The 19,842-nt window shown below is 30.4% G+C and overlaps 1 protein-coding gene across 1 annotated transcript in view; it reads left to right on the top strand.

Annotated features, from left to right (window-relative positions):
* The window catches only part of kst (spectrin beta chain, non-erythrocytic 5 kst), a 215,225-nt gene that overhangs the window by 65,847 nt on the left and 129,536 nt on the right, over positions 1–19,842 (top strand). Inside the window, exons 3-7 of the mRNA XM_076503684.1 lie at positions 494–661; positions 12,706–12,822; positions 16,329–16,405; positions 17,746–17,942; positions 19,595–19,707. Of these exons, the coding sequence (XP_076359799.1) occupies positions 494–661; positions 12,706–12,822; positions 16,329–16,405; positions 17,746–17,942; positions 19,595–19,707 (672 nt within the window). The remainder of the gene's footprint in view (positions 1–493; positions 662–12,705; positions 12,823–16,328; positions 16,406–17,745; positions 17,943–19,594; positions 19,708–19,842) is intronic.

The following is a 19,842-nucleotide window of genomic DNA, read 5'->3' as shown; positions in this document are numbered from 1 at the left end:
TCAGGATTGTTACTTGAAACACTTTCATAATTTGTTTTTTTTTTTTATTTCTCGATTTGTTATTTCCACTTTCTACATTTTGTGCATTATTCATAAACTGATGTTTAAATAAAAAGTGACTCGTGGAAAACAATTTGTCGATAATTTTTATGGCAGCAAATCACGGTTTGATGGAAGTTACAATAGAATTTCAAACTTCTAATAAAACACTGGTATTACACTTATTTTAATGGACTCCACAGATATCCCAATGTGGCTTTGCTATAAGAAAAAAACAACAACAACACACACACACGTTTTAATATTCGTAAATTAAGTTTTATACTTTCTTACGTGATACTATTATGAAAATAACTCTTGGTTTTCTCCCAACCACACTGCTTGCACTAGCTATCGAAATACATTTATTTGAAATGTATCTCTCTTTGTACTGAAACACGTTCGAGTATGCCCGATAATTTGTCCATCTTCGTTGTTTTCTTTACATTTGCAGGCGAGAATGGAAGTGGAAGACCTGTTCACCGATCTGACAGATGGAAAGAAACTGCTGAAACTTTTGGAGATTATTTCCGGTGAAAAGCTTGGAAAGCCAAATCATGGAAAAATGCGAGTTCATAAAATAGAAAATGTCAACAAAAGTTTGGCTTTTTTGCACACGAAGGTTGGTTGAACTTTATTATTTTTTCTTGTGAGATTTGCGTATTGTTGTATTTATTTAGAATGATTTGTTTTTCCGATATGTTAAGCCTACAAGACCGTACATTTTGTTCTTTCACAAGTTGATTATTGTTTTGGGTGACCTCGTCTTTTTTTTTGTCTTTTTTTTTTTTTTTACCGCACGCAAATCGACACCTTGTGGAATGAAATATTTTACAAGTATTAGATTACTTGCATACCTCTCTTCTGTAAGCAGACATGACCTGTGTGCTAGGTGTGTGTATCTGGCAGCTTGTTTCGTAACTGGTATGTTCGTAAAAGTATGTATATTTTTCCGTGTTTTGTTATTATTTCTGTGTTACTTGTAATAACGCAAAACCTATGATTTTTGTGCATTTGAGATTCCCACCGTAAAGTGTGAAAGCTTTTGGTTCCCAGTAAAAATAATTATCCATAGAAATTCCGATGGCTTGCTTGAAAGTTTACCTCTGAACAGGATTTGAATGTACAAACAATACTTGTAAACCCTTAGAACAGGTTTCTTGACATGTAAACCTTCGTCAAACTAAACCAAGAAGGAAGATAAGTAATATTAGTAAGCTGTGAATTAATATGTGTAGCGGATGTGATATTGTATGTTTTGGAAGTTCGTTGAAACTCGTGGTAAAAACACCTGAGAATCAATACCCAATTTACAAACAACAAAAGGAAAGATACTGCCCTCTGCTAAAGTAATGAAAACATATTCACATTTTTTTTTTTTACATATAATGCAAATATAAACAAAGTTTGGACTGACTAGAAATTTCTGCACCGAATTATACTAATGTGCAAAAACACAATAAAAATGAGTCCATATTGCTACTTAAAATTAATAATGTTATGAAGTATTGCATCTTTAACATATTGCTATTTAACATTTCATAATGTTATAAAGTATTGCTTCTTTAACATATTGCTATTTAACATCTTATAATGTTATAAAGTATTGCTTCTTTAACATATTGCTATTTAACATTTCATAATGTTATGAAGTATTGCTTCTTTACCATATTGCTATTTAACATCTTATAATGTTATAAAGTATTGCTTCTTTAACATATTGCTATTTAACATTTCATAATGTTATAAAGTATTGCTTCTTTAACATATTGCTATTTAACATTTCATAATGTTATAAAGTATTGCTTCTTTAACATATTGCTATTTAACATTTCATAATGTTATAAAGTATTGCTTCTTTAACATATTGCTATTTAACATTTCATAATGTTATAAAGTATTGCTTCTTTAACATATTGCTATTTAACATTTCATAATGTTATGAAGTATTGCATCTTTAACATATTGCTATTTAACATCTTATAATGTTATGAAGTATTGCATCTTTAACATATTGCTATTTAACATTTCATAATGTTATGAAGTATTGCTTCTTTAACATATTGCTATTTAACATTTCATAATGTTATAAAGTATTGCTTCTTTAACATATTGCTATTTAACATCTTATAATGTTATAAAGTATTGCTTCTTTAACATATTGCGATTTAACATTTCATAATGTTATGAAGTATTGCTTCTTTAACATATTGCTATTTAACATTTCATAATGTTATAAAGTATTGCTTCTTTAACATATTGCTATTTAACATCTTATAATGTTATAAAGTATTGCTTCTTTAACATATTGCTATTTAACATTTCATAATGTTATAAAGTATTGCTTCTTTAACATATTGCTATTTAACATTTCATAATGTTATAAAGTATTGCTTCTTTAACATATTGCTATTTAACATCTTATAATGTTATAAAGTATTGCATCTTTAACATATTGCTATTTAACATTTCATAATGTTATAAAGTATTGCATCTTTAACATATTGCTATTTAACATTTCATAATGTTATAAAGTATTGCATCTTTAACATATTGCTATTTAACATCTTATAATGTTATAAAGTATTGCTTCTTTAACATATTGCTATTTAACATTTCATAATGTTATAAAGTATTGCTTCTTTAACATATTGCTATTTAACATTTCATAATGTTATAAAGTATTGCTTCTTTAACATATTGCTATTTAACATCTTATAATGTTATAAAGTATTGCATCTTTAACATATTGCTATTTAACATTTCATAATGTTATAAAGTATTGCATCTTTAACATATTGCTATTTAACATTTCATAATGTTATAAAGTATTGCATCTTTAACATATTGCTATTTAACATCTTATAATGTTATAAAGTATTGCATCTTTAACATATTGCTATTTAACATTTCATAATGTTATAAAGTATTGCTTCTTTAACATATTGCTATTTAACATCTTATAATGTTATAAAGTATTGCTTCTTTAACATATTGCTATTTAACATTTCATAATGTTATAAAGTATTGCTTCTTTAACATATTGCTATTTAACATTTCATAATGTTATAAAGTATTGCTTCTTTAACATATTGCTATTTAACATTTCATAATGTTATGAAGTATTGCTTCTTTAACATATTGCTATTTAACATCTTATAATGTTATAAAGTATTGCTTCTTTAACATATTGCTATTTAACATCTTATAATGTTATAAAGTATTGCTTCTTTAACATATTGCTATTTAACATTTCATAATGTTATAAAGTATTGCTTCTTTAACATATTGCTATTTAACATTTCATAATGTTATGACGTATTGCTTCTTTAACATATTGCTATTTAACATTTCATAATGTTATAAAGTATTGCTTCTTTAACATATTGCTATTTAACATCTTATAATGTTATGAAGTATTGCTTCTTTAACATATTGCTATTTAACATCTTATAATGTTATAAAGTATTGCTTCTTTAACATATTGCTATTTAGCATTTCATAATGTTATAAAGTATTTGCTTCTTTAACATATTGCTATTTAACATCTTATAATGTTATGACGTATTGCTTCTTTAACATATTGCTATTTAACATCTTATAATGTTATAAAGTATTGCTTCTTTAACATATTGCTATTTAACATTTCATAATGTTATAAAGTATTGCTTCTTTAACATAGTGCTATTTAACATCTTATAATGTTATGAAGTATTGCTTCTTTAACATATTGCTATTTAACATCTTATAATGTTATAAAGTATTGCTTCTTTAACATATTGCTATTTAGCATTTCATAATGTTATAAAGTATTGCTTCTTTAACATATTGCTATTTAACATCTTATAATGTTATGAAGTATTGCTTCTTTAACATATTGCTATTTAACATCTTATAATGTTATGAAGTATTGCTTCTTTAATATATTGCTATTTAACATTTCATAATGTTACTGTGGGTGTGAAATCAGTTTCTAATAAAGAATGTAAAATTTGGGTGTAGCTTCAGTACTTCATATCCATAAAAGTGTGAAATCTCGATTATTTGTTTTTAAGAATTTAAAAGTACTTTCAGTTACTCGTGTGTATGTATGTATGTGTGTGTGTGTATAATATATATGGTAATCAGTAACAAAAATAAACACGTGGCGAAACATAAGCACGTCAATCAAAATAATGAATTTTTAATCAATTATGTGTTTATGGATTCATCTTCGCGAGGTATGCGTTGTTAAATTTACAAGGCAGTTTCAAATAAACTGGATGAAAGAATTGGAAAACTCGCGGAGTCTTAAAATAATAACAATGACTCTTGTTTACAACGTAGCGTAAGACCGAAGTAACATAAAATAAAGCAGTTGAAACGAGTATTTTAAGATATGATGTTCATTCACGTGAGGCTCGGCATGGCCAGGTGGTTAAGGCACTCGACTCGTAATCCGAGGGTCGCGGGTTCGAATACCCTTCACACCAGACATGCTCGCCCTTTCAGTAGTGGGGACGTTATAAGTTACAAACAATCCCACTATTCGTTGGTAAAAGAGTAGCCCAAGAGTTGGCGACGGGTGGTGATCACTAGCTCTCTTCCGTCTAGTCTTACACTGATACATTAGGGACAGTTAGGGCAGATAGCACTCGTGCAGCTTTGCACGAAATTCAAACCAAATCATTCAGGTGATGTTTTCATGAATTACTAAAACAAGAAGTATGGCTGATGCGAAAAGACGATTAACATGGCGTCATGGAATTCTTTGAGTGTAATTGTTATTATAACTTTAATTTTTATGAGCATTCCACTGGTAATTATGAGTTTCGTCATTAACTAGATTAGACATCTAATACTATTATTTTAGCAAAGATATGTCAAAATATTAATAAGAGTCAGTAACATAAGTTGAAATTATGGGGACAAAAGTAGTGTAGATAAGTGCTTGTTTGTTTGTCTGAATGACAATTGATGTACACAGTGCTGAACGACCAAGTCGGAAATCACAGTGTTCTGACATAGCAGTCTCTAATTTTAAGCCGCTGAATAGAGGGAAGGTAACTACTCAGTACTACTTAAAAAACTGAGAATCAGGATTGTCTTTCGCTATTACATAGAATTCCGTAAGCTGAAAGTACAAAGAGCTTTAGTGATTATACCATGTCTTGAAACCGAAGCTCTCGGATCTTCAATCGCACGCTAACTTATAGGCCATTTTTAGACAAATTATTAAAAGTTAAAAATCACATTTTGCAACTTACAGTGTATTAAATAAGTCCCCCCTCCGGTTTTTTTTTTGTCTTAGTTTGAAGATTTTATTGTTAGGGATTAAGTATTGCTTGTTCTTTCTAAATATATTTCTCTCTTTTTATTTTATTAAACCTGTACGCGGTACTACTATCAACACATTCGTTTTGACTGCACGATATAATGTTACATTTGTTTTTAATTTCGCACAAAGCTACTCGAGGGCTATCTGTCCCTAATTTAGCAGTGTAAGACTAGAGGGAAGGCAGATAGTCATCACCACCCACCGCCAACTCTTGGGTTATTCTTTTACCAATGAATAGTGGGATTGACCGTCACATTATAACGCCCTCACAGCTGAAAGGGCGAGGACGTTTGGCGCGACCGGGATTCGAACCCGCGACCCTCAAATTACGAATCAGAAGCCTTAACCCACCTGGCCATGCCGGCCGTATGATGTTATGTCTCTTGGATTAATCTTCTTTAGTATATACATACAGTGTTATGTTCATCAGCTTGTGAGAGAATCGTTTTAGTTCAACAAAATAATATCAAACTGTTTAAAAGTAACGATTTCTTAGTATCAGACGTGTTTCAAATAGTTTCTTTGCTCATATAAAAGTTAAAAGAACCATTTTTGTCTAATTACAAAAATCTGTGAATTTAAACTTGAAACTCTGAAGACAAGATTACGAAACAAGTAGTTACCTCGCAACCGACTATGATATGTCATTTTACAGTTTTGAAAAATTCATTGTGAAATGTTTTACTCATTTTGAAGCAAACGAACCAACAGCACTCACTAAGTTTTGTTTTGGTTCTGACCAATGTTGCTGATAAGAAAAAAATTATTTCTCGTAGTTTATCTAACGGTATTCCAGTTATTTATTTTACCCCACCCATCAAATACTCAGAAATTTGACGCTGACGACACCACTGTTAATTTCGACATTGACATGTAAGTTCATATTAAAGCGCTTACGTAGAAATATATATATATATGCATTAGTACAATAATATCTTTACCTGTTTTTGTTGGCCATGTGTATGACAGTATCTCATTCACCAGCATTTTCATTTATTATTAAAAGGAATTTTCTTTAGAAAATAACCTGAGACAGTTACACAACATGCCTTGTGTTTTTCTACCTCTAGACAAGTTGAAGAATGTTTAAAGCCTAGCGGCAAGGCCAGTTAATGTTGGCAATGTTTCAGGGTCACATTCCAACCATCCACTGGGTACTGACTGCCATACTACAATTAAGTAATTGATACCTCTGCCTTGTGTGAATTTTGTACGACGTAGATAGCCTTAAGGTGAATCAGTTCCTTTAAAGGCGTTCTCCAGCACCTCCGTTCCTTTCCATTTCTCAGTCTGAGAAGTCTGATTGTGATTAGACGAAAATGTGAAATATAAGTTAGGGATGGTTATTGTATAAACATAAAAGGTGACAAGTGAACAATTTGTTTATCACAAATGAGAATAGAGTAAAATTACGTATAAAAAAATTTGATGTTTATTTCTACGTGTAATTTCGCACCGTTTTTTCTTCCAGGTCCTAATAATTCAGACTTTAAGAACGTTTATGTATATGAATATCTACGTTATTGTACCATCTTCCTGCCGAGAAAACTTGTTTTTCGTTTTGGACACGTGTATTAATCTTACTGTTCGGCTAGAGAGTAACCACATTAATTAACTGTGGTTGCTGTTTACTTGTTATCTGCCGTTCTTTTGAATGACTACGTTCAAAATTAGAGACGTCTATGAGTAGACAGCCTTTGTGTAACTTTGCTTGGAATTCTAATCAAACAAATCGTTAATAAACAGAGAATCTCACTTTCTTAAATATGAGCAAACAATTCACATGCAATCAGTGAAAATATGTCCTAATATTTACCAGCAGGACGAGAATATTGGACATTTCCTGTTCATATCTTGCATCCAAATATAACATATGTATCAATTCTATGAAATGGCTTCATATTTTGTAATGGGGCCCGGCATGGCCAGGTTGTTAGGGCGCTCGACACGTAATCTGAGTGTCGCGGATTCGAATCCCCGTCACACCAAACATGCTCGCCCTTTCACTAGTATTAGCACATTATAATGTAATGGTCAATCCCACTAGTTGTTGGTAAAAGAGTAGCCCAAGAGTTTGCGGTGGGTGATGATGATTATCTGCCTCCTCTCTTGTCTTTTATAGCTAAATTAAAGATGGCTAGTGCAGACAGCTTTCGTGTAGCTTTGCGCTAAATTAAAAAAACAAAAACAATTTGTAATAGCTTTCACTTTCAGAGCTTGATGATATAAAAATCATTTTATGGATGTATAATTCTTCTTTATTTTTAAGTACATTGGCTAGCTGATATTTGCTTCACAGATTAACTTTTTTACAAGCGCAGGGTCTAAATCCTGTTTTTAAAACTTTTCTGTAATTTCCCATTACGACATAAGTTCATTCAACAGAGATCCTTTCCTGAGTATCAAAGCTGAAGCTGGAATTCTGATAATGAAGCTCTACATTCGCGGGCTCGGCATGGCGAGGTGGTTAAGGCGCTCGACTCGTAATCCGAGGGTAGCGGATTCGAATCCCGATTACGCCAAACATGCTCGCCTTTTCAGCCGGAGGAGTGTTATAATGTGACGCTCAATTCCACTGCTGGTTGGTTAAAGAGTAGCTCAAGAGTTAAATATAGTCACTGACTATTTGTAAACCAAGTTATATTGGGTTGAGGAATAATTCGTGAGCGTTTTTTCAAGTTAAAAAAATATATTCATAAATGAAACGCTTTCGCAAAATATTTCATGTCATTTGGTAGATAATTTTTTGCTCTAATAGATGGTGTGTTTGATTTTCATATGTCTTTAATTTTTGCTTTCATTTTCAGCTCATTAAATGGAATGTCAAGTGGACAAAATCGAGCGTTTTCGACACCATCTGCTTTTCGCATTTAATTTCTTGCAATTTCGTTTACAACAATGCATACTATATACCTAGGTATTACATGAAATAAAGTATCATAATAAATGTTTTGGGTGTAATGTGTTCATGCATTGAAGTATTGTATAGTCTTGCATGTAATGCTTGAATGAAATTATTTAAAAACGCTCACGAATTATTCCTCAACCTAATATATAAAATATTATTTGGAGTCTGTTAATGGTGAAGCAGAAATTCGTTTGGTAACAATGTTGTCATTCAGTAATTTTTGCCAGGAAGTGAAGAGTGAGATATAAGCAAAAAAGCAACACAAAATAATCAACGAATCGTGAAAATCCTTTTTCGAATATCGTGATATACAAAGTTATTACCATGGAAACGGCCTTGATGAAAGTAAAATCGTGGCGAAAGAATCCTTAGATGATATTGTTCAGTGACAAGTGGATAAAAATCACCAGCTGTGTGCTTCAAATCCACTTCAGCTTGTCACGTTTTAGGGCTTTACGGAACAGTTCATTAGTGCATCATTTCTCAAGAATTGGGTTTCAAATTAGAGTCAAAATCTTTTGGTTTAAGGCGTTTCCTATTATTTATAGCATAAGTCTGAGTTCGAGGGCGAATACTTAGTTATACAGGGAAAACAAAAACATTTTCTTTTTGATTTTAAAGACAGGTATCGTGTTTAAGAAAGGAACTAATAGATCCAGGTATGCGAATTTTATAAGTAATTTACATAAAATACAGCTAAATACAGCACGACGAAATACCTACTTCGCCTCAAAAAAAAAAAGGAACATTTCGCATCGTAACTACATCTGCTTATGTGTACAGACAAACATGCGACGTTATTAACAGTCTATGTTTCCAAAAGTTTTGTATTGTAAAATCATACGAAAATTTAATATGGTATAAATACTATTTGTTTTAGAGCAAAGAAACATTGGGCTCTATGCGGTGTTCATCAGGGGAACTGAACCCCGGATTTTATCGTTTTGTATTTGTAGCCTTACTGCTGTCCTATCGGAGGAGTAATATGGATATTCCCCTCAGTGATACAGCGATACGCCTGTAAAATTACAACATTAGAAACCGGGTTTCGATACCCGTGGTGGGCAGAGCTTAGATAGCTCATGGTGTCACTTTGTGCTTAACGTTAAACGATAAAAGAAACAATACTGATACAAAAACTATAATGGATAAAAGAAACAATACTGATACAAAAACTCAAATGGATAAAAGAAACAATAATGATACAAAAACTCTAATGGATAAAAGAAACAAGGTTGTTTGTAGTTAACTGTGGGCTCCTGTAAACTTCAGTTAAACATTATACTTTGTAGAATATTTAATTCTGGTAGTCTGGACAAATTTCACATAAATAAATTAATGAACACATTTATAAATATACTTGAGTTAATACAGGCAATTTACTAATACTTTTAATAACACTAACAAGCACCATTAAAGTGATATAACCTATACAGTGTTACACAGTCAGCTGACCTACTGCTGTTACTCTTCATACAGTGTTACACAGTCAGCGGACCTACTGCTGTTACTCTTCATACAGTGTTACACAGTCAGCTGACCTACTGCTGTTACCCTTCATACAGTGTTACACAGTCAGCTGACCTACTGCTGTTACTCTTCATACAGTGTTACACAGTCAGCTGACCTACTGCTGTTACTCTTCATACAGTGTTACACAGTCAGCTAACCTACTGCTGTTACTCTTCATATCTCCCCTGTTAAGTATTTACAAGTCACTGCTCAGCATACGTAAAAGTCACGTTTACAACACATATATCTCTCCAAAGTTAACTATAAACACACTACAAAATTAAGTTGAATCTAAGTCAACGACGTATGACGTATTTAAATTTGTATTACTGGCTTGAGTCTTTTAAGTGAAGATTGTTCATAAGATTTGTTTGTTTGTTTTGAATTTCGCTCAAAGCTACTCGAGGGCTATCTGCACTAGCCGTCCATAATTTAGCAGTGTAAGACTACTGGGAAGGCAGCTAGTGCATCACCACCCACTACCAACTCTTGGGTTATTCTTTTACCAATGAATAGTGGGATTGACCGTCACATTATAACGCCCTCACGGCTGAAAGGGCGAGCATGTTTGGTGTGACAGAGATTCGAACCTGCAACCCTTGGATTACGAGTCGAGTGCCTTAACCACCTGGCCATACCAGGCCCTGTGTTTGTAAGGTAAATAGTAAATGCTTATGTGGAATGTTTATGATATTGATAGCAGATGATTATTTCTCCACAAACGCTCATATTTAAAATAGCAATATTTCTAAGTTGGTTCCTCACATTTCATGTGTGCAATGCTTTAAGCTTTATTTCTAATTGTTCTTTTACTTGACAGCCTTACCGTGTATTTTGCTCTTATGGGTTTTTGTATTGATTTTTTACGTTTTATTTATATGATCTGTCTAATAATCACATTTATTTTAATAAAAGTATATACTAGAAATGTATCTAATTACAATTTTAAAATATAATTTATTAGTGATCACTTTCATGGTCACTGGTTGCTTGCCAGTGTTTTATTCATATAATTTTTACTGGTTTTGGTCAATCATCGTAAATCATTACAACTGTAATGTTACATCTACAAGTTATATGTGACAAACTTGTGTAACTCAGGTTTACTGGTCCCACAGTGGCATAGCGATATGTTTGAGGGCTTACAACACTTGAAAGTGAGTTTTGATACTCATGGTGATGAGAGCACAGATAGTCGATTATATAGCTATGTGCTTAACTTCAAACAAACAAGTATATTTATATTTGTTTAGGATCCTAGGAAGTTCCTTTTACTGGGTTGTAAACTGTCATATCTCCAAATTGTATTATGGAAATTACATACTAGGCTGTTTAACTCTAACTTAAGCTAGTTCAAAAGTAATGTCAGACTACCTAGAGAGACTAGCGCTGTCTAGTCATTCATATTCAAACTGAAGGGAGGTTGTAATTTCAAGACTTTACCTTATATACCCTTGAAATATACTACTTTCAACATCCTTGCACAAAATAATATTAGAGCAGTATTTCTTATGGGTAAACAAAGTATTGCCTCAAGAGAATGACAAATAAACAAAGGCAACTAGAATGAAAGAAACTTGATGTTTTCTCGATGAAAGACTCTATATTAGGTAGAAACTCCACTTGTTTTAAATAACTAGTTAATTTAAAAACTACTGTATCAGAATGAGAAGGTAAAACGTTCATGGTATGCTTATATACTTACTACGCATGAGAAATAATGTAAGCTGAGAGAGCAGTTATGGTTATCTGTTAAAACATTTTTTCTTTTGGCATGCCTTACTAAAGATATGATACCATGTACCCTTCATTTTCAAAATATGGAACATTACAAATATGACAGAAAAATCATTAGATATATGAAGTTATGTGCCAAGGAAATCAATTTCAAGAGGTTTTTTTCTAAGTTTTATTTATGGCTGTTACTGCATCTTTCCTTCTTTTATCAAATGATATGTTAGTACCAAGTTAACAGGAATTCTGAGGTAAGTCATGTCAGCAAATGCATCACCAGGTTATTTGGAAGTTGGGAAACAATATGAAGTACTTAGTGAAAACAGGCTCATACCATGCTGATATCTTACTTCCAGTTTTGTAATATTTGTTTAATGGAGCTAGCTTTCAAACTTCTTCAGGAACCTTCATCAGGTTCAATAAACAATAGCAGAATATGTACAATATTTAATAGAAATAACATTATTGAGTTGGATCCATTTTGTTTGCAAGGTTATAACAAATGATTGAAAAATACATAAGTACTTCATGAACATTTTGATTAATGAAATTTTTGTTTACTTAATATTGTTTATAATATCACTTTAGCAAACTGTGATGCTTAGTTTTGTGGTCTTCTTGACTCAAAAACATAATCCTTCATTTTTTTTGTATGGATGAGCCACATTTTCTACCAATGACTAAAGCAGTTTGATTTGGTTTCTTTAATGCATGGCTTAGAATGGGGTGTTAGTGGTTTTTATCATTGAATTCCTGTATAAGCTGTTTTTCTTTACTCCTGTGAACAGTAATTATTTTTCCCTTTTCTTACTGTTGTATACAAGAAGAGGTGATGGAGTGATGACATATGTATATATTTGTTATATTATATTCTGAATCCTTTATTTGTTTATATGATAATTAGAGTAAATTAAATCTCTCATAACTCAAAAATGTTCAGGTGTTTTAGCATTTAAACTTTCCAGTAAATAAAATTTTCAAAATTAAACTGACATTCAACTGCTGGAATGATATAGTTTTAACTTAGAAGAAATGTAACCTGTCAAAACTGTATGATTTTCCATGAAAACCTTCATCACTTTTTCTTATGACATAAGTGAGTAATAAAATAATTTAAGAACAACAATTTGTCATAAGATAATTTGTTTCAATTTAAAGTCATTCTGTGTGTTTCTTTTTACATGTTGATGTATAGGTACGATTAGAGAGTATTGGTGCAGAAGACATTGTGGATGGTAATCCTCGATTAATCTTGGGTTTGATTTGGACAATTATTCTTCGTTTCCAAATTCAAGAGATAGAAATTGATGTGGTAAGTATAATAATGTGAGTTCAAGTCTGTATCAGTTAAAGATGTTTTAATTTCTTTTCTAGTGAAACATTATAATTTTATATGGATAATTTAGTGTGTTAAGCTGAAAAATTTGTATTTTAATACTATTAATTCCTCAGTTTTGTACTGTGATGTTGTTTGTTGGCCAGTTTATTTTGTACGTTTGAGGTAACGCAGACACTATGTTTAGTATTTTGATGCTGCTTATTGGTCAATGTATTTTATGTTCTTGTGTCACCTGTTAGTATATTTTCTATTGTGACATCACTTGTTGATCAATAAGTCTTGTATTGTGATGTTGCTTGCTGATCAATGGGTATTGCACTGCAATGTCACTTATTGGTGAGTATGTTTTGTACTGTAGGTTTCATTCAGTTATCAGTGTGTTTTGTATTCTGATGTCAGCCATTGTTTAGTACTGTGATTTTGTTAATCAATAAGTTTTTTATTTTGTTATATGCCTGTTGTTTTTTTTTTCATTATTACATTACTTGTTGGTCAGTGTGGTTTGTATTCTGATGTTGTTTTTTTCATTATTACATTACTTGTTGGTCAGTGTGGTTTGTATTCTGATGTTGTTTTTTTCATTATTACATTACTTGTTGGTCAGTGTGGTTTGTATTCTGATGTTGTTTTTTTTTCATTATTACATTACTTGTTGGTCAGTGTGGTTTGTATTCTGATGTTGTTTTTTCATTATTACATTACTTGTTGGTCAGTGTGGTTTGTATTCTGATGTTGTTTTTTTTTCATTATTACATTACTTGTTGGTCAGTTTGGTTTGTATTCTGATGTTGTTGTTTTTTCGTTATTACATTACTTGTTGGTCAGTGTGGTTTGTATTCTGATGTTGTTTTTTTCATTATTACATTACTTGTTGGTCAGTGTGGTTTGTATTCTGATGTTGTTTTTTTTCATTATTACATTACTTGTTGGTCAGTGTGGTTTGTATTCTGATGTTGTTTTTTTCATTATTACATTACTTGTTGGTCAGTGTGGTTTGTATTCTGATGTTGTTTTTTTTCATTATTACATTACTTGTTGGTCAGTGTGGTTTGTATTCTGATGTTGTTTTTTTTCATTATTACATTACTTGTTGGTCAGTGTGGTTTGTATTCTGATGTTGTTTTTTTCATTATTACATTACTTGTTGGTCAGTGTGGTTTGTATTCTTGTAATGGTTACATTTAAGGTAGCTTAAGGGAAGGACCAATAAATATTTAAATAAGAAAGGCTGGATTTGAGCTGTTTTTTTTTAAGCCAAAGTTTTCATCATTACAATAACCAGTTGAATACTGGTATATAATGTAAATATTTATGCCTGATTATAATTCTGTATAAATGTATTTAATCTCATTTTTATATTTCTAAGTGTAATCTTTCAAACCATTTTTTAACTTTAATTCTAATGTAACATGGCAAGTTATCGTCATTATAATAATCTAAAGAAGACTGCATAACTGATGCATAATGAGAAAGAAATTTGTCTTAAGATGTTTTCATTTCATGGCTCACACAAAAAGTATATAAGCTATAGCACAGTAAACTTCAACATTTTTTTGCAAAACATGGGCTCACCAGAAGGCTTGTTTTGAGCATTGTGAAACTTATGTGGCAATTCCTGTCAAAGAAACAAGAAATAAACCATGCATAATATTCATTACTTACAATTTTAATGATTTAATTACTTTGAGAACCAAATACTTGAGGTATTTGATCAAGGTCTATTAGTTTTATGATACTTAAGTAATTTAATGAGCCTTATAAACTCAAGAATGTATATATAATTTTTAAACACTGACCTAAATATGCATATTTATGACATACAAAAATACATATTATTTCTTATAAAACTTTTCATGGGTATTGTTCTTAATTACAACTTTGTTTTGTGTCAAACTTATATTAAGTATAAGAAAATTGTTCATCATTTGAGTATGTGTTTCTAGAATTTAATCGATTTGTCAGAAACCACCCACCTTTTTGAATGAGTATGGACCGTATATTTCAAACGAAAATATCTCATTTATAGACCCTGTTCAATAAAAATTTGAAGTAATTTTTGTAATCCTCATAAACCATAAAAATGGTAAATTTAAACTATGAAACTTTTATAGCTCATTTAAACATTATTTAAAGCCATCAAATATTTTAAATGTTAGCCTTTTATAGTAAAACTAGAATGATTGGAGGATCTTGTTATTTAATTTTATGTATTAAAATTAGATTCTGTAGTATGTTGGATTTATAATGGATTTTTATTATTTTAGTTGCAAATAAAATTCATACAATATAATATTGTGTTTGAAATTGAATGTTGTCTATAACAATATTAATCTGCAATCTTTTCCTAGTTTTCTTCAAACTTTATTCAATAAGTATTAGTTCTGTTTTGTAGTTTGTCTGAAATTCAATTTGTTTTTAATTATTGTTCAAAGTGTTCTTTTTTTAACAGAATTGCATCATTTCTAAATTGTATAATCTCAAATAAATCTGTTAATAACAACATATGCTTTTGCATAGTTTTATCTTCATTCTTTATGCAATATTATCTTTACAGTTAAAGAATTAGAGTTTCAAAAGAAAAAAGTAATTTGTATTTTTTGTAGGTTGGAATTTCAAGGATAACTCTGGACTGGTCTATCAGTTTGCTTGCTAATGCTGTCTTTCCATACACAATTCTAGTTGACTGTTCATTTATATGAATCATATGTTTTACTGAACAGCACAATGAACATAAATGTTTCAGCAGTTTTCATGGAAACTATCTGTATTTGACAAGTTTATATATGTGTGTGTAGTATATGGAATTGTAGAAACATATTTATAAACACACATTTTCTTGAAGTAAGCCCATGTAAAAACAAGGAAAACCAGTTTGATGTAATTGAAACTGGTATTGCTGCTATCAGAGGTGGCAATCCAGCCAACCTACACACACTGCCATAAACCTTACACCTTACAACCTTGTTTGAAGAATGTGTGGAGCTTCAAACTAATGAGAAAGTGTTAAGTATTTCTAGTGTTCAGATTGACCAAAGTAGGTCATCACAAACATTTATGTGATTGTTTGGATTATGAAATGAAATGTGAGGAAGTTTATTTTGAGTGGCTTAAAACCAGATCAGATATACGTTTTATTTTTTACACCATACATACATACAGTTCTCTTTTTGTCAGATAAGAATGAAAGAGTAGTTTCAATATAAAAAATAATCAGTGGAATATGATTTTTCAGGCATTTATTACTTTTATGTCATTTACATCTGTACATTAAATAGTATATTACAACATAATTTAGATTTCCTTCACAAAAGTTTATTAATTTTAGAAATTTTGTGCCACTATTTTTTTTTCAGTTTTCAAAGACATTTGTCTCTAACAAGTATATTTTTTGTATTGTTTTAAGACTGAAAAAGACAAATATATGAGAATGTATATTTTTGATGAGAACTCACAACAATGATAGAGCCTATATTTAACAGAATGAAGATGATGAAAGCAGCGAAAAAAAGTCAGCTAAAGATGCACTGTTATTATGGTGCCAACGTAAAACAGCGGGGCAAGTGAAATTTGTTAATTAATTAAAGTACTAAGATTTTTTTTCTGATTAACATGATAGCATTTCATTGATAGATATTTCAATTATCAAGAAAATTTATATTTTATTTTTTATTGGCTTTGATTACAGAATTATAATGTTTAGTAAACAGTGACTGTAAAATGCAGTTAAGGAGTTTCACATATACAGATTATCTTCCAGCAATAAAATTTCTAAGAATATGTAAACACATCAATCATATTTCCACTGAAAAAAAAGTTAATGTGTATCTTTAGTTTTTTTTGCTAGTTACAGAGTATAGGCAGTTTTTTTCATGGGCTAAAATATATTACTTTTTTTCCCTTCATGATGACTTTTGTAAATACATGTGATTGGTGGACAATTTATCATTTTCTGGAAGATTTACTGTGTCTGGTAGTTTCAATTGCATTTACTTACTTTTTTCATGCACAGAATATTCCACACTCTGCTGATGTTCTTTCAAGTCATCAATCTCCACTTTAGTTTCCTTGCTAAAGGTGTTAATAACAGATTTCCTGTCAGGAAATTTTTATGATTCCAGTTAAGAAAAAAAGATCCTGATAATCACTGAAAACATTTATTATTAACTTATGAGTGTTAGGAATGACTTTTTTAATCACTATTATTCAACTTTTTATGATTAACTACAGTAATACCTAATTATTTATGTGAAATGTTATTTTTATAAACCTATTTTTGACTTTTTCTTTCTTTGCATTAAAAATGTTTCATATAGTTCTCTGTTTGGTAGGTCCTTTAAAATTCTGAATGCAAATAGTTTCTTCGTAACTTTTAAAAACATCTTGGCTACATAACAAAGTATATATATATATTTAATACAACCAATTATGTTTAACATCACACAAATTTTATTGTATAACATGACTGTGTCTATCTTCATCAGTAGCACCTGAAAAACACTGAATATTATTTATGAATCCATTCATGTATTGAAAGTATAAGAATGGTTTTAACATAATAAGTTAGAGAGAATTTAGACTGTTTGTCTGTAATGTACGTTATATCTAATATTTGCATATGAACTATTGATAAACATATATTTGTTTTTAATGAATAACATAAGATATCCAAACTGACTTAGACTACAAATTAATCATTTCAGCATAGCTTAAACTTTAAAAAGACACATTTAATATATGTTTCCAAATGTGTAATATTTTTTAATCAAAATTACATTTTCCATTAAGGTCAAAGGTCTTTTCAATCAGTTTTGGATTTTTCAACTGCATTAATAAGAAACAGTTCTTATGAGCTATATTTTTAGCTGTTGTCATTCTAATGAAAGATATATTTATTAGTTACCCACATGTCAACATCCAGGATTTTACAAGCAGCTGGAGAAGTGGGTTAGGGTTTAATGCTCTTATTCATGCCCACCGACCAGACCTCATCAACTTCAGGGCTCTTCAACCCCACGACCACATAGATAACTTGAATAATGCTTTCGATATAGCTCAGAGAGAACTGGGGATACCTCGCCTTCTTGATGCCGAAGGTAATAAATACTGAAATATACCATATTATTAAAGCAATTAATAATGAGTGTAATTATGATATAACCTTGAACTTTAGTATCATTTCCATCTCTACAATTGACAGTACATGCTCAGAATCTTTCCCTTGTGATAAAAATATTACATTGTATTAAGTATTATTGTTACTTTAAGCCTGCATCATTGTCTGATTTTATGTTTTTCTGTCCTGTTTAAAGTATATGAATGAATAATATTAAAACCCTATTTTTAATTTACTAAGAAAGAAAAAAATAAGACATTCTAATAAATAAAATAGTTAAAATAATAACAATTTATAAATATAATCTAAGATATTTAAAAGGTTTTATTAAACAATCGTTATTTGAAATTCTATTTTTCATTCTTGCTTTTCATTTTTGTTTTTATTTTGTGTTAATTTTTTTCTATTCTTTAATTATCTACAGAATAAAAATATTTAGTTGCAGTGTAATGTATCAAACATTGGTAGAATTACCTAGAAGCATGATTTTTTTTTTATTTCTTAATCACAATTCAAGGTTTGTGAAATATTAAATGTTAATAAAAGAGAGTCTGCCCAGAACATGGTAAATAAATATCTCAATATCAAACCAAATACAAGAACTAGAAAAAACCAAAACCAACTGTGATTTTAATAATAAATTATACAAAATTATAATGATGATGAAAATGAATCAATTGAAAAAAAGCAGAAGAAAAACTAATTTATAAAATTATTGACAATAATAATCGTATTAGACACTTCACAAAGGACATAATTAAATATTATATGAATATTTGCAGTAATATCTTTTAGCAATCCAATGTTGTATGTATCACAGTTTCACAGGTCTCTAACCTTTAGTTCAACTGCACTGATCATGTAACTTTAAGTCTTAGGTTTTTATTGTCTCACTAGACCATGCAATTTTGTTTCACATGACTAATCACTAAACCTTTCTTTTATATAATTATTATGCTAAGAGAATTTGGTGTTGGTGTCTTAATATAAAAATGATCCATTTAATATACATACTTTAAGGCAGATGAATGAGTATTTAAGAAAAATATAGCTGAACCAAATAACAGAAAAAAAATAAGTAAGCCAAAACAAAAATCATAATTAAAATAGAAATTGCTGCCTCACAGCAGTATTATAATTTAATTTTTACGTAGAAAGCATAAAGAAGATGTAATTCATACAAATAAAAAGGAATTATTAGAATAATACCAATAAAACAACTGAGTAGAATGAAAAATATTTGAAATTTTTTTGATCAAATTGCAAAATTAAGAATATATAAGCTCCATTGCATTTGTTTTGTAGTTTTTATTATGACACAAAAATTGTTTTAGTTAATGAAGGGTCAGGCATGGCCAAGTGTGTTAAGGCATTCGGGTTCGAATCCCAGTCACACCAAACATGCTCGCCCTTTAAGCCGTGGGGGCGTTATAATATGATGGTCAATCCCACTATTCGTTGGTAAAAGAGTAGCCCAAGAGTTGGCGGTGGGTGGTGATGACTAGCTGCTTTCCTCTAGTCTCACACTGCTAAATTAGGTACGGCTAGCACAGATAGCCCTCGTGTAGCTTTATGTGAAATTCAAAACAAACAAACAAACAGTTAATGAAATTATAAACTTTATTTCTGCAGATGTAGATATTAACAGGCCAGATGAAAAGTCTGTCATTACATATGTGGCATCTTACTATCACACCTTTGCCAGGATGAAAACAGAAATGAAAGGAGGAAGAAGAATTGCTAATGTAAGGCTGCTCTGTTGTGGTCAATTTGATGAGTTATAAAATTTTTGTGTGTGTTTCAAACTTAGATTAGTCAATGACCTAAAATTGTTTCATTAATTCTTTAATTGTAATGTGCAAAAGAAAACTATGAAAGAA

This window comes from Tachypleus tridentatus, chromosome 6, assembly GCF_004210375.1.
Source record: "Tachypleus tridentatus isolate NWPU-2018 chromosome 6, ASM421037v1, whole genome shotgun sequence".
Lineage (NCBI taxonomy): Eukaryota > Metazoa > Arthropoda > Merostomata > Xiphosura > Limulidae > Tachypleus > Tachypleus tridentatus.
The sequence above is the reverse complement of the archived record's forward strand: the minus strand, read 5'-3'. Positions and strand labels throughout refer to the sequence as shown.